At 39.5% G+C, this 13,347-nt stretch overlaps 1 protein-coding gene across 2 annotated transcripts in view; it reads left to right on the forward strand.

Annotated features, from left to right (window-relative positions):
• ATL2 (atlastin GTPase 2) overlaps positions 1-13,347 on the forward strand; it is a 40,727-nt gene that overhangs the window by 19,997 nt on the left and 7,383 nt on the right. For both annotated transcript variants that reach the window (XM_032215764.1, XM_032215765.1), the window contains exons 3-9: positions 4,384-4,518; positions 5,829-5,933; positions 6,563-6,613; positions 7,582-7,638; positions 8,709-8,801; positions 8,943-9,081; positions 11,579-11,706. In XM_032215764.1, the coding sequence (XP_032071655.1) occupies positions 4,384-4,518; positions 5,829-5,933; positions 6,563-6,613; positions 7,582-7,638; positions 8,709-8,801; positions 8,943-9,081; positions 11,579-11,706 (708 nt within the window). The remainder of the gene's footprint in view (positions 1-4,383; positions 4,519-5,828; positions 5,934-6,562; positions 6,614-7,581; positions 7,639-8,708; positions 8,802-8,942; positions 9,082-11,578; positions 11,707-13,347) is intronic.

The following is a 13,347-nucleotide window of genomic DNA, read 5'->3' on the forward strand; positions in this document are numbered from 1 at the left end:
GAGTTTTCTGGGGACGAAGGGGTTGCATCCAAAAGGCCTGTCTTTTCGGGTTTATTCGAGCTTGTCAACTTTAAAACCATCCTGAATAAGGCAAAGATCTCGACCCGCTTGGGGTCTACCCCCCCAGATCAGGTGACTAACGATCCTGATGATCTATCTGGGACCTCTGTGAAGAGCCTGTGTCGGCCCAAGAGATAGTGCCAGTCCCCAAGCTCTTTCTGAATGTGGTTCAAAAGCAATGGGCACGACCACCAGCCACCCTTGCTACTCCCAGTAGCAATGATAAGAGGTTGTACATGATAGACGCCAGTCTGGAAGACTTGCTTAAATTACCTCTCATTGATCCTCCTGTGGCAGCCCTTACCTCATCTTCTGTACCCCCCCCCCCTCGATTTACTGAAGGGACTCAAGGCAGAGGACAAGAAAACGGAGAACACCTTCCATAAAACGCACCAGGCAGTGGCTTGAGCGATTAAAATGTCCGCCTCGTGTCCTTCCTTTCTAGGACTCCCCTTCTTTGGCTGAGACAGTTGCTCACCAAACTTCCAGCCAGAGATACCAAATTAAGGCAGGATGTCAATAAGATCATGGTGGCTACTGAGTACACCACCACCACCACCACCACCACCACCCTGAGCGCAGCCAAATTTGCCTCCCGGGCCTTAGCAATAGCAATAGCAGTTAGACTTATATATCGCTTCATAGGGCTTTCAGCCCTCTCTAAGCGGTTTACAGAGTCAGCATATCGCCCCCACAGTCTGGGTCTTCATTTCACCCACCTCGGAAGGATGGAAGGCTGAGTCAACCTTGAGCCGGTGAGATTAGAATCGCTGAATTGCAGATAACAGCTGAAGTGGCCTGCAGTACTGCACCCTAACCACTGCGCCACCTCGGCTCCTTGGCGTCCAATGTCACCACTTGGTGTCTCTTGTGGCTCAGGCACTGAAACGTCGACATGCGTTCCAAGTGGAAGCTTGTCTCTGCCCCCTTTAAAGGGGACAAGCTTTTCAGGGAGGTCTTGGACTCTGTCCTTGTAGAAAATAAGGACAAAAAGAAGGTGATACCATCGGTCACCAAGAAATATGACCAGAAGGGCTCCAACTCCTACCGGAGGCAGCCCTTTTGGAACGCAGAGCCTTCCACCAGCTCCGCCTCTTTCTATCGGCCATACTTACAGCAGGCTGACCGGTCCCAGGACCGTCAGCCATTTCGTGACAGAGGTCGCCAGCAGAATTTCTCCAAGTGTCCCTTTCGAAGGGGGTTTGGTTCCTGGCCTTTCAAAAAGATATAAGTGACCACCACTGGTCAGCTCCCATAGGAGGATGTCTTCAGTTATTCTACGCCCAATGGGAGCAGATCACGTTGGACCAGTGGGTCCTACAGACAATCTGCTTGGGTCTCACTTTAGAATTTCTCTGTCCTCTCCCCAGACACTTCATCCGCTGTCCCACTCCTTCGTGTCCTATCAAAAGGGCTCTCATGGAACAGGAGATCAGGCATCTCGGTGACATCAGAGCCATAGAACCGGTTCCACCGGTCAGGAAGGAACAGGATTTTACTCCATTCTGTTCCTGGTCCCCAAAAGCTCTGGGGGTGGAGGGAATCTTAGATCTAAAAAGATTAAATTATCACATAACTTACCGGAGATTCAAGATATAGTCCCTACAGTCCATCCTTAACAAGGGTCTAGCGCCCAACACTCTACGACGTCAGGTGGCCGCAATTTCCACGATACTTGCTCCCGATGAACACTCCTCCCTTGGGCGTCATCCTACTATCCGTAGCTTTCTGAAGGGGGGTGCAACCAATCTGAGGCCCCCAGTGGTCCACAGATATACCTCATGGGATCTCAACGTTGTTCTCCATGCCCTGATCGGTCCTCGGTTTGAACCACTTCGGTCGGCCAGCCTTAAGCATTTGACCTTTAAGACCGCCTTTTTGATAGCCATCACTTCTACGCGGCGTCATCCCTATCGTTTCGAGAGAACTTGTGTTTGATACAACAGGAGAGGGTGGTCATTTGGCTGGACCCAACGTTCATCCCCAAGATCAACTCATGATTTCACCTGGCCCAGGAGGTCATTCTTCTGGATTTTTGCCCGCATCCCAGGAACCCGAGGGAGAAGCATTGGCACATGCTCGATGTCCGCAGGACTCTTCACAGATATGTCAAGCGCAGGCTGTGTTTCGTTGTTTTGAATCGCTCTTCGTTTCTTTCCAACCGGCCTTCCAGGGCCGAAAGGTTTCTTCCTCTACTATCGGACAGTGGTTGAGGGCCTGCATTACCCTCGCTCACGTTCTGCAGTCCAAACCTGTGCCTAGCCACATCACGGCACATTCTACTAGGAGTGCCACCACCACGGCAGCCTGGGCGACGCAGGCGCCAATCGAGGAGATTTGCAGGGCAGCCACTTGGACTTTGTTATCTCCGTTTGTTCGGAATTACAAGTTGGGCAAGTTTGCCTCGGTGGAAGGGGCTTTTGGGAGGCAAGTTCTTCAGGGCATTCATACCAGCGGAGAGACCCTGAATGCGACTGCTTCCCGCCCTAGTGACATTTAGCTTGGGTATGTCCCTTGCTTGGACTCTCCAGAGCAGCACCCTGGAAAATGACCATTGTCTTACCTGAAGGGTCATTTTCAGGGCGCTGTGAAGGAGAGTCCAACCCTGTTCCACTGTTTTCAGTGCAGTCTTCTGTAGTCCCAGTTGGATTTGTGCTTACGTTGGATATGGTTTTTTGGACTTATTGTTGAACATCTCAGCATGCAACAGTTCCACGCCTTCATTGAAAAAAATCTGAAGACAGTCAGCACCAGAGGCGTGGCTTAAAGTTTCAATTCAGTTCTGGGCAGATTGGCTGTATTTAACCCTTGCTTGGACTCTCCTTTGCAGCGCCCTGAAAATGACCCTTCAGGTAAGACAATAGTCATTCAATGATTATTTGAACTTATGATGGTGCTGAAGGATGGGCTTGAGTAGTGCTCATGTTTATGTCAATTGCAGCAACCTGTGGTCATGTGATCACCATTCACTTTTTTGTTGTTTTCCTATTAGCAAAGTCAATGGAGAAAGTGGCAGGATGTTGTAAATGCAAAGATGTAACTATGCAAATCCTTGCTTAATGATCTGTAATTTGCTTAACAGTGGCAACTGAGAATGTTGGAATTTCTGTTAAGGTGTAGGGCCATGTGACATTGTGCTTTACAGCCACATCACTTAAGGCAGAAACTCAAATCCCAATTACTTTTGTTGTGAGGATTACCTGTAACCTAAACCGTTATTCCCATTCAGACACCTATTTATTTTAAAATAGACTACATTTCTTTTGACTTACCCATAGACTGTCTCTTCTGATAAGAGACAGACTCTGTGTCAGCAGGACTCTGAAGGATATGTTTTTCAGGTTCTGGGGTCAGTAATGCAGGAAATATAGGGAGAAGTATGAAGATGGAAAGATTAGCAAATATAGGAAAACCCATTAGTGAATTGCACGTGTTGCTGAATTTTTAGACTTTATGAGACATGAGTCCCTTGTATAATAGTATTAAAAAATGTTGTCATAAATTTTCCTTCTTAAACAGGACCAGAAATAGAACTAGAAGAATTTGTGAGTTAAGTGTGATAATTTTTAATCAAGTTATGACCACTTGTGATTGACCGTATTTAATGAGCTGGACTTTAAATCAGTCTGTGAAGCTGCAACCACTGCAGTATCACCATAGTCATGTGATTGCAATCTGGGCACTCAGGTGCCCAACTCGCGATTATGACATAGCAGCAAGTCACAGATATGATTGCCATTTGCGACTTTCCCTGCCAGCTTCCCACAAGCAAAGTCAACAGGGAAGCTGGCAGGGAAGGTCACAATAACACCTATAAGTTGCTGTCACTATATTTTCTTCCAATGAGCCCAACTATGGAGGACGATCCCACAGAGTTCATTCATTTTAGCAACTTTCCATTGGCAGTATAAGACCTGCTGACACACCCATGCTTGGAAATGCTGTCCATGATATCCACTGGCCCATGGCCTCAGAAGTGGTCCCTGCTGGCCCTCCCACAGTCCATAGTGATGCTCATGATCCAGAGAAGCTGCCTGTGATACCTGCCTGCACTCCGTAATGCCAACCTGCATGCCCCCACTTAGTGACAGCACAGTCCTGCGTTTGTGGCACTGCCATTACTAAGTAATGCAATATGACATCGTGCTTTAAATTGCATCAGTTAGCAACATAATTTTGATCCCCGTTGCCATTGTAACACAAGGACTACTTGTAATGACAGGTTTTTCATATTAGTCAAAATTAAGCAGACAATATTAACAGGATTGTCCTGAGCCTCTCACATTATTGCATATATATGTATATGTGTGTGTTCTGTTATAGGAGTCATCTTCTTGGGTAGGTGGAAATAGTGAGCCTTTGACTGGCTTTACATGGAGAGGAGGGTGTGAGAGAGAAACAACTGGCATCCAGATTTGGAGTGAAGTATTCATAATTCCCAAACCTGATGGGACAAAGGTAATCCATTAAGCATCTGACATAATGCTTATTGACTTACTGAACAGAGAAAGCAAAAAGTGAATGTGAAATATTTTGATCCGTCTTCCTAATATGAGTTGATGTGATGTTTTAGATACCTCTGAAATATATTGTCAGGATTCTCCAGGCATGGAATTTCATGGAGTCAGCATTGCCAGATTGCAGACAGAAATAAATTTTCCATATATACAGTCTACCTCCTGCTGTTAGAACTCGATAGGCACTTGGCTGTTTTCTTCCTAGCTATGAACAATACTTTAAACATATTTACATAATGGCCTGAGAATCATTGACTCATCAGTTTCAGCCTTACTGTATACTTGTTTAGTATTGTAACTAATTATAATGTTCAGAATGTCTAATATTATATGTAGTATAATGCATAGATTTGAACTTTTGAAAATACCAAGTAATATTTACTCTGTCAGAGTAATTTTTTTAACACACTTTTATTATTTTTATATATAACTCAAGGCAGCAGACATACCTAATGCTCCTTCCTCCCCCTATTTTCCCTACAACAACCCTGTGGGATGGTCAGGCTGAGAAATTGTGACTGATTGACCCAAAGTCACCCAGCTGATTTTCATGCCTAAAGTGAGACTAGATCACAATCTTCTGGTTCTGGTTTGCTGCCTTAATCACTAGATGAAGCTATGTAGCCCATCTTCCCTTAAATGTCAGAGAAATATATACATACATTAAATTATGCTATACTTCTGTGTACAAGGTTTGACATTATTTTCAACTATCTATAGGGGCAATGTTCTCTCTTTTTATATAATGTATATCGTACATGGCATTTTCAGTTACACTGACCACCTAGACTAGAGGCAATCAAGCCACCTTTGATTGGTTTCCTAATGAGATGTTATTCTGTGGGGCTCAGAGTCTCTACCAGGAACTATAATTCCTAATAATGATGAAAGTGGCCCAGTACTGCCTCCTGGTGGTTTTTATAGCCAGTAATATTTACTAGCATTAACATGTTTCTTATACTTAGCCATACTGTGGCATTATGTACATTTTCACTTGTGAGGGTTTTTTTTGCTTCTTATTCAAAAGTGTGAATACTGAGCTATTTAGTCACTTTTTAGAGTTTTGACTGTTAATTAAAGTGGTCGTGGATATTGGTGAAGATAAGTGGAGATTTTCTGCTGACTGAACGGAGGGAAGTAAAATACAGTGAAACATTGCTGATATTACACCTTCATTGAATTCAAGCTTTCAAATTTAAAGTGAAATAATTATTAATTCATTCTCTTTTCCTTTTAAAAAAAACCCTTTAGGTTGCTGTATTACTAATGGATACCCAAGGTGCCTTTGATAGTCAGTCAACCATCAAAGACTGTGCAACAGTATTTGCTTTAAGTACCATGACAAGTTCAGTCCAGGTAAGTTTGTAGTCATGTCAGATGATGGTAGACTTTAAATATTTTCCTTATTTCAAAATATGTATGTCACCAAAAAACATAATAGTAAAACCATTTATTGTTTTCTTTTCTTAAAAATTGATGATTTTTTAAAATTAAAAAATAGGATTTTATTTTATTTTTATTTATTTTATTTATCTGTTTTATTTTGCAAGGATTTTCTGATTGCTACAGTTGAACAGAACATTTTGTTATCACAAGCATTCAGCTTTAATTAGGTCTTTTGAAATCTCTTCTCCAGTTTCTCCTCTCCACTCTGGAGAGGGGACACGGGGACACAAGAGATTTCTGTAAGCAATCTCTCCTGTTTCCAGACCCTTCTCTCATAGAGAGATTGAAGAGGAAACACTTTTTTAGAAAAGCATTATTAACTTTCAACTCAAATTAGAGATTGAGAGAACTTCCCACCTAAAATGCTGTTTAATTTGATTTTTGCCACTGGGGGATGATGTGGCTATTTATGGGCTCTTACATTGTGAAATTTTAATATTGTAAGATGCCCAGATTCAATATGTGTGAGTTAGGCAGCCATATAAATTTGTTTAATTAATAAATAAATTAATAAATGTAAAAACTATTATATTTTATAGGTATACAATCTATCACAGAACATCCAAGAAGACGATCTTCAGCATTTGCAAGTAAATATGTCCTGATTCTATAGTAAATTCCATTACTAATATTTTAATAAGCTCTTTGCAATGGAAAGCGTCAAGGGTCAAAAACATACTTGACAACACTTGTGTCTTCATGGGCTCAATTTTGAAAGGTTCATGATTAAGGGGGCTCTTTAGAAATGTAGGAGTTTGCTAGAAGTAGGATAAGGGGGCTGAATCCTCTTTGAGAACTTCATGTTTAATTACTTTGAGAACTATTTTTAATCACTATTACTTGAAATGCACTGATAAAGTTTTTCCTCAATCATTATATATTTAGTATTAAAAATATATTAAGATTCGTAGCACCTATTTGTTAAATTATTTTCTAATATATTCTTGGGCTACCTAATACGTTAATCATGCAGTTCTCGCTTAGGTTCTATCTTCTTGGAAGTATGAATACTTACTATGCCACTGAAACTTTTAACTATATTTGAGAGCCATTTGCTCTTTATTTTCACTTGGGTTGAACAAGCAACCTTTTAAAGCTTAAAAAACAAAGGCTTGAAATAAAACTTTTTTTTGTAGACTAATGTATGAAATTATACAAATACAGAAATTTTGTATATTTACATTATCTGGTAGTAGATATTAAACAATCCATGATCACAGATCTTCATAACTTTATGACCACAATAACAACATCCTGCATAAGCATGATATTTGCAGCCTTGGAGTTCAAATATTCAGAAAATTTAAAAAAAGATGATTATCAATATTATTCTGCTGATAAGATTCATGAATTCAGAATGTAGGAAAGTATTTGTTATTAATTGGTTAGATTAATAACCAATTAATAACCAAATCGGTTTATTTAGAGTTTTAAAATTGTTTTGTGCAGCTAACTTTTTAAGTATAGCCCACCACTTCTTCATGAGTAAATGTTTATTACTGTGTTTTATATATATAACTTCGTATTTTAGGCATACATTCTTAATTTTGTTTAATAGCTTTTTACAGAGTATGGAAGACTAGCAATGGAAGAAATTTACCAAAAGCCATTTCAGGTAATAATGTGATTATGTTTGCTATTCCCATGTTTGTTTATCTCAGGGAAGATTCATATACTACAATAGTAACTGTAAAAATGTAATTGCCTAGCATCATCTGCCCCGCATGTGACATATATACCTAATTTTTAACAACTACTAATTTTTAAAAAGTTCTGAAGGACAAAGAGAAAGAGATCTTTGCCAGTTTGCTACTTTGTAGAAATCATCTTTCCACCTCAGCAAATTGGTTTACACTTCTGTCTGAGGAGAAGGAGGTGACTTTCTTTTCATTATTATACTTACTGCTTACTAATTTTTATGCAAGTTTTTTTTTCATGCTTCAGCTTGCTACAAAATGCCTTTTGTGACTAGTAAAATAATATGTATTAGGAATGTAATGTGCATGAAATGTCTGGTTTCAGGTAGCCTATATCTGAACTGAAACATGTTTTAAGTCTTAACATTTATGAAAGAGGTTGTTTTGGTTCAAGGTTGACTGATCAATAGAAAAAACAAGGACATTAATAGTTAAGGAGAGGTAAAAGGATTGGAGAGGGAGGTAGCGTAGTGGGATATATTAGGCTAGGACATCAGCAATGGTGATAGAGGGAAGCAAGGAGGAGGAAAAGTGCTAGGAAAATCAGGTGGTCTGGTTGAGTATGATGGGCAGCATCAGCATAAGGGAGAGAGGGAAAAAGGTTGGAAAGATTAGGGAGCTGGTGGGGTTATGCTTTACTTGCTTCATATGTTTTTCTGAAACCTAGAATAGCCAAAATATTCTAGAATTTGGTTCTGCCAAGATATATCTAATCAGAAATAGTTCATTATAACTTCTAGAATGTGATGGTTTTGTTCCAAGGTAACAATTTTATTCACATTCTACAGGATACACGCTTTCAGAAGAAGCTGAGGTAGCATGAGTTTAGAGTATTCCTTGCTGATTCTGCTTTTATATTAATAATATATAGGGGATAAAAAGATGTTTGCTGAATTATGACTAGTAAAGTTTTTCTAAAGTTTTCAGTAGTGTGGTGTTCTGTTTACCAAAAAATAAGGTTAACTCGTATTTTTGCATTTCTACATAGACTCTTATGTTCTTAATTAGAGACTGGAGCTATCCATATGAACACCCATACGGTTTAAAAGGAGGAAAACAATTTCTAGAAAAGCGATTACAGGTAATTCATTATCAGTAATAGTTGATTTTTGTTTAAGGGGAGCTGAGCTAATTGGAACATGCAAATAATTATTTTGGTATTAGATTATTTCTAGCTGGCTGCTAAAGAATTTCATTTTTAAAAAATGTATGTTGCTTCTAGGTAAAATTACACCAGCACGAAGAGCTCCAGAATGTAAGGAAGCACATTCATTCATGTTTCAGTAACCTAGGCTGTTTCCTGTTGCCACATCCTGGTCTTAAAGTTGCAACTAACCCAAATTTTGATGGGAGACTAAATGGTAGGAAATTTTCTGTTTATATAGCTAGCTAGGAGGTATTAAAGACTCAAATGCACTTTGAATGGTTGCATTAAAAGAAGTAAAAAGAAATAGTAAAGTGTACCCAAGTCTGAAAGCCACTATAGTTGAAAATTGATGGGATAATTTAGATGGTTGTTGGAGGAATACCAGCAGCATATTACTTCTGTTTAAATTCTTCAGTTAAAAACTGTGCAGTTTTCAGAAGAAATGCTATACAACATGGAGGAATGAAATACCTCTTCAAACCTCTAAGGTGGTTCTGCAAGACATATAATAGCCACTTTGGAAGTATTCCTGGGCTGCCTCAGCAAGCTGCTTTGCTTTATTGGGAAGAAAGTGAAACAAAATGGCTATGCATGTACAAGCAGGCAGAAATATCCAAGAGCAATAGGTGTACGAATACTGTACATTTGGTTCCTATAACAATGAAAAGATAAATTCTTTGGTTGGTTGGTACATATTAAAAAGTTCTTTCAATTGGCTTTGAACAGCCCTATTAGGAATACAAGTTATATAATAAAAATGCATATAATACAAATTAGATCAACCTTTGATAAGGTTAATATTGGCTTATCCACATGTTGGGCATGTCAGGAAAAACATAAACATTAAATGCAGCAGAAATAATATCCTTCAGAAATATAGGTGATAAAACTCAACAGTTCAAGGGTGAATGGCAAATGAATGAATAGGAGCTGAATACAAACCAAACATGGATGAAAATATTAAGTATAGATTATTGTAATATAGAAACTGTATGAGTATCCAATAGCAGAGCAACTGTATGAAAGAATGTTGAATGCATCAATAGAAAGAGGGAAATTGAGAGTAGGATTAGAATGATGAGATTCTGGTGAGATGAGATAGTCAGAAAGAAAGAGATGTAAAACATACATCATACATACGTACGTACGTACGTACATACATACATACATACATACATACTTATATATGCTGGTCTTGTTGTATTCGGGTCTTTTCCTGTGTAAAATTGAGATTTTCTTGGCAACATTTCGGCGAGGTCCCACTCACCATCGTCAGGCTAGTGTTTTCGGCTTCGTGCTTGTGCGAGTAAAGAGTGGTCGGAGCTGCCGTCTATCTATAAATCTTGGTGGAGGTGTGTGGAGTGCTAGCTTTGTTGCTGTAAGTGGGTTGATTGGCTGTGTAGTTGCATCCTGATTGGTAGATGGAGTTGATGTTTATAGATTGGTCGGCTGTTTCGTATCATCCTGTGTGGCTGAGGTGCTGGCTGTGTGTACGTTGTTCTTTTGTGTTGTAACGACCTGGGTGGTGGTTGGGTCTCATTTGTTGACTAGGGCTGGTTTCCAGATGTCTGGTAGGCGGGAGGTATCGTCACGTTTATTCATGTTGTCTTTCCTCAAGTTGGTTAGTGCTCCAGCAATCCACCCAGAAGCAACTTACAGAAAGAAGAACAAAAATCACTAACCAACTTGATGAAAGACAACAACATAATCATTCTCCCAGCAGACAAAAGTAACGCCACAGTGATGATGAACACGTCTGATTACCAAGCCAAACTATCCAACCTACTCCAAGACCTCACTTACAAACCTCTAAACATAGACCCCACCACCTACCTGGAAAAAACCAACAAATCCAAAATCTCCCATGAGTGAAGAGATCCAGCAAAGAATCATCCCCAGAGAGAAATCATCCAGATGCCCCAAGCTCTATGGCCTCCCCAAGATACACAAAAAAGGAACACCACTCAGACCCATAGTCAGCTCCATAGACTCACCGCTACAGAATCTTGCCAAATTCCTCACCAAACAACTTCAACCTTACACAGAATCCATCACCTCACACGTGCAAAACTCACTCCACTTCATAGAAACAGTAAAGAAACAAAACCTACAACCCAGGAACCTACTTGTGAGCTTCGATGTCATATCCCTCTTTGCCCAAGTGCCTATAAAAGAAGCCTTGACAGCTATCCAGAACAAATACAACCCCCCTAAGCACATCCTGGATCTGACCAACCACTGCCTAACCAACACATACTTCATCCGTAATGGACAAAGATACAAACAGATAGAAGGAGCACCCATGGGATCACCCCTCATCCGTCATCACAAACTTATACATGGAACATTTTGAAACTAACACCTTAGATAAATCTGAACATGGTATATGGGGTTAAAAGATCATAAGCTAAGGTAGGAAATTATGAAAAGATATCATGAATATTTTTATAATGAGCTTATCTTGAGTTTATAGAATATATAGTGTATTTTGACTATTAGTTTTTTAAAATGAAGACTGTATTAATATTAATACTTTATGAAGAGTAAATGTTTCCTAAATTAGCAACATTTGACTAAGATTTTATTCTTTGGGGATGTTCTTAACAAAGTTGGGATAGTTCCATTAATATTACATTTCAGTGATTGTGAAAAGAAAGGATTTTGCATTAATTGAATGAAATTTCTTACACCATTTTTATTTATTCCACCAGATATTGATGAAGAGTTTAAAAAAGAGTTGCGGAATCTGATTCCTTTGCTTCTTGCTCCTAAAAATCTGGTAGAAAAAGAAATCAGTGGCTCAAAAGTGACTTGTAGAGATCTAGTGCAATATTTTAAGGTACAATTATTGTTTCATGCTTTAAATAAATGTATTTTCTTGTAAATTTTAATTATAAAAGGGTTTGATATGCTGTAGTATTCCATTGTTCACATACTATGGTTAGCATATTCAAAGCCAAACCTTTTTATTAGTTTTTACTTTAATAGAGTTTCATGGCCCTATTCTTGCTCTAATTGCTACATTATATTGAGATTTATATAGATTTTAATTAATTCCTTTTCTATATATTACATGAATTAATCCTTAGATACTGTGCATTCAGAAAGTATTCAGACCCCCTTCACTTTTGTCAATTTTGTTATAGTGCAGACTAATTCTACAGTTGTTGAAATTCACTTTTTTCTCATTAACCTATACTCAGTACTCCATAATGACATTTAGAAATGACTATAAATTTATTTAAAAAAAAACCTGAAATATCACATTGGTATAAGTATTTAGATCCTTTGCAATCTCATTTGAAATTTGCCTCCCATTTCTCTTGATAGTTGCTGACATGCTTCTACATCTTGATTGGAATAGATCTGTGGTAAATTGAATTGATTGGACATGATTTGGAAAGGTGCACACCTCTCTATAGAATACATACTGTAGCAGAGCAAAAGCCATGAGATCAAAGGAACTAACTGCAGAGCTCAGAGACAGGATTATTGCGAGGCACAGATCTGGAGAGACTGTAGTAAAATTTCTGTTGCCCTGAAGGTTCCTAAGAGCACAGTGGCCTCCATAATTCTCAAATGGAAGAAGTTTGGCACAAACAGGACTGTTCCAAGAGCTGGTCATCCAGTCAAACTGAGCAATCGGGGGAGAAGGGCTTAGTAAGAGAGGTGACCAAGAACTCAATGGTTATTCTGATTGAGCTCCAGAGATCCTGTGTGGAGATAGGACAGAGTTCCAGAAGGACAACCATCATTGCAGCCCTCCACCGATCTGGACTTTATGGCAGAGTAGCTAGACATCAGTCTCTCCTCAATACAAAACACATGAAAGCCACTTGAAGTTTGCAAAAAAGCACCTGAAGGACTCTCAAACTGTGATGAACAGGTTTCTCTGGTCTGATGAAACCAAGATGGAACTGTTTGGCTCAATTCTAAAGGTTATGTCTGGAGGAAACCAGGCACTGCTCATCACCTGCTCGATATTATCCCCAACAGTGAAGTGTGGTGGTGGCAGCATCATGCTGTGGGAATGTTTTTCAGCAGCAGGGACTGAGAAACTGGTCAGGGAAAGCTGAATGAAGCAAAGTACAGGGATATCCCCAAAGAAAAACTGTTCAATAGCACTCAGGACCTCAGACTGGGCCAAATATTTCTTTTCCCACATGACAACACTCCTAAGTACACTGCCAAGACAACATAGGAGTGGCTTAGGGACAACTCTGTGAATGTCCTAGAGTGGCACAGCCAGATCCTGACTTGAATCCTATTGAACATCTCTGGAGGGGCCTGAAAATGCTGTCCACTCAAGTCTATCCAACCGGACTTAAGCTTGAGAAGATTTGCAAGGAAGAATGACAAAAAATTCCTCAATCAGGTGTGCAAAGCTTGTCATGTCATACCCCAAAAGACTCAAGGCTATAATTGCTGCCAAAGATGCTTCAACAAACTACTGAGTGAAAGATCTGAATACTTATGCAAA

This window comes from Thamnophis elegans, chromosome 4 (assembly GCF_009769535.1).
Source record: "Thamnophis elegans isolate rThaEle1 chromosome 4, rThaEle1.pri, whole genome shotgun sequence".
Classification (NCBI taxonomy): domain Eukaryota; kingdom Metazoa; phylum Chordata; class Lepidosauria; order Squamata; family Colubridae; genus Thamnophis; species Thamnophis elegans.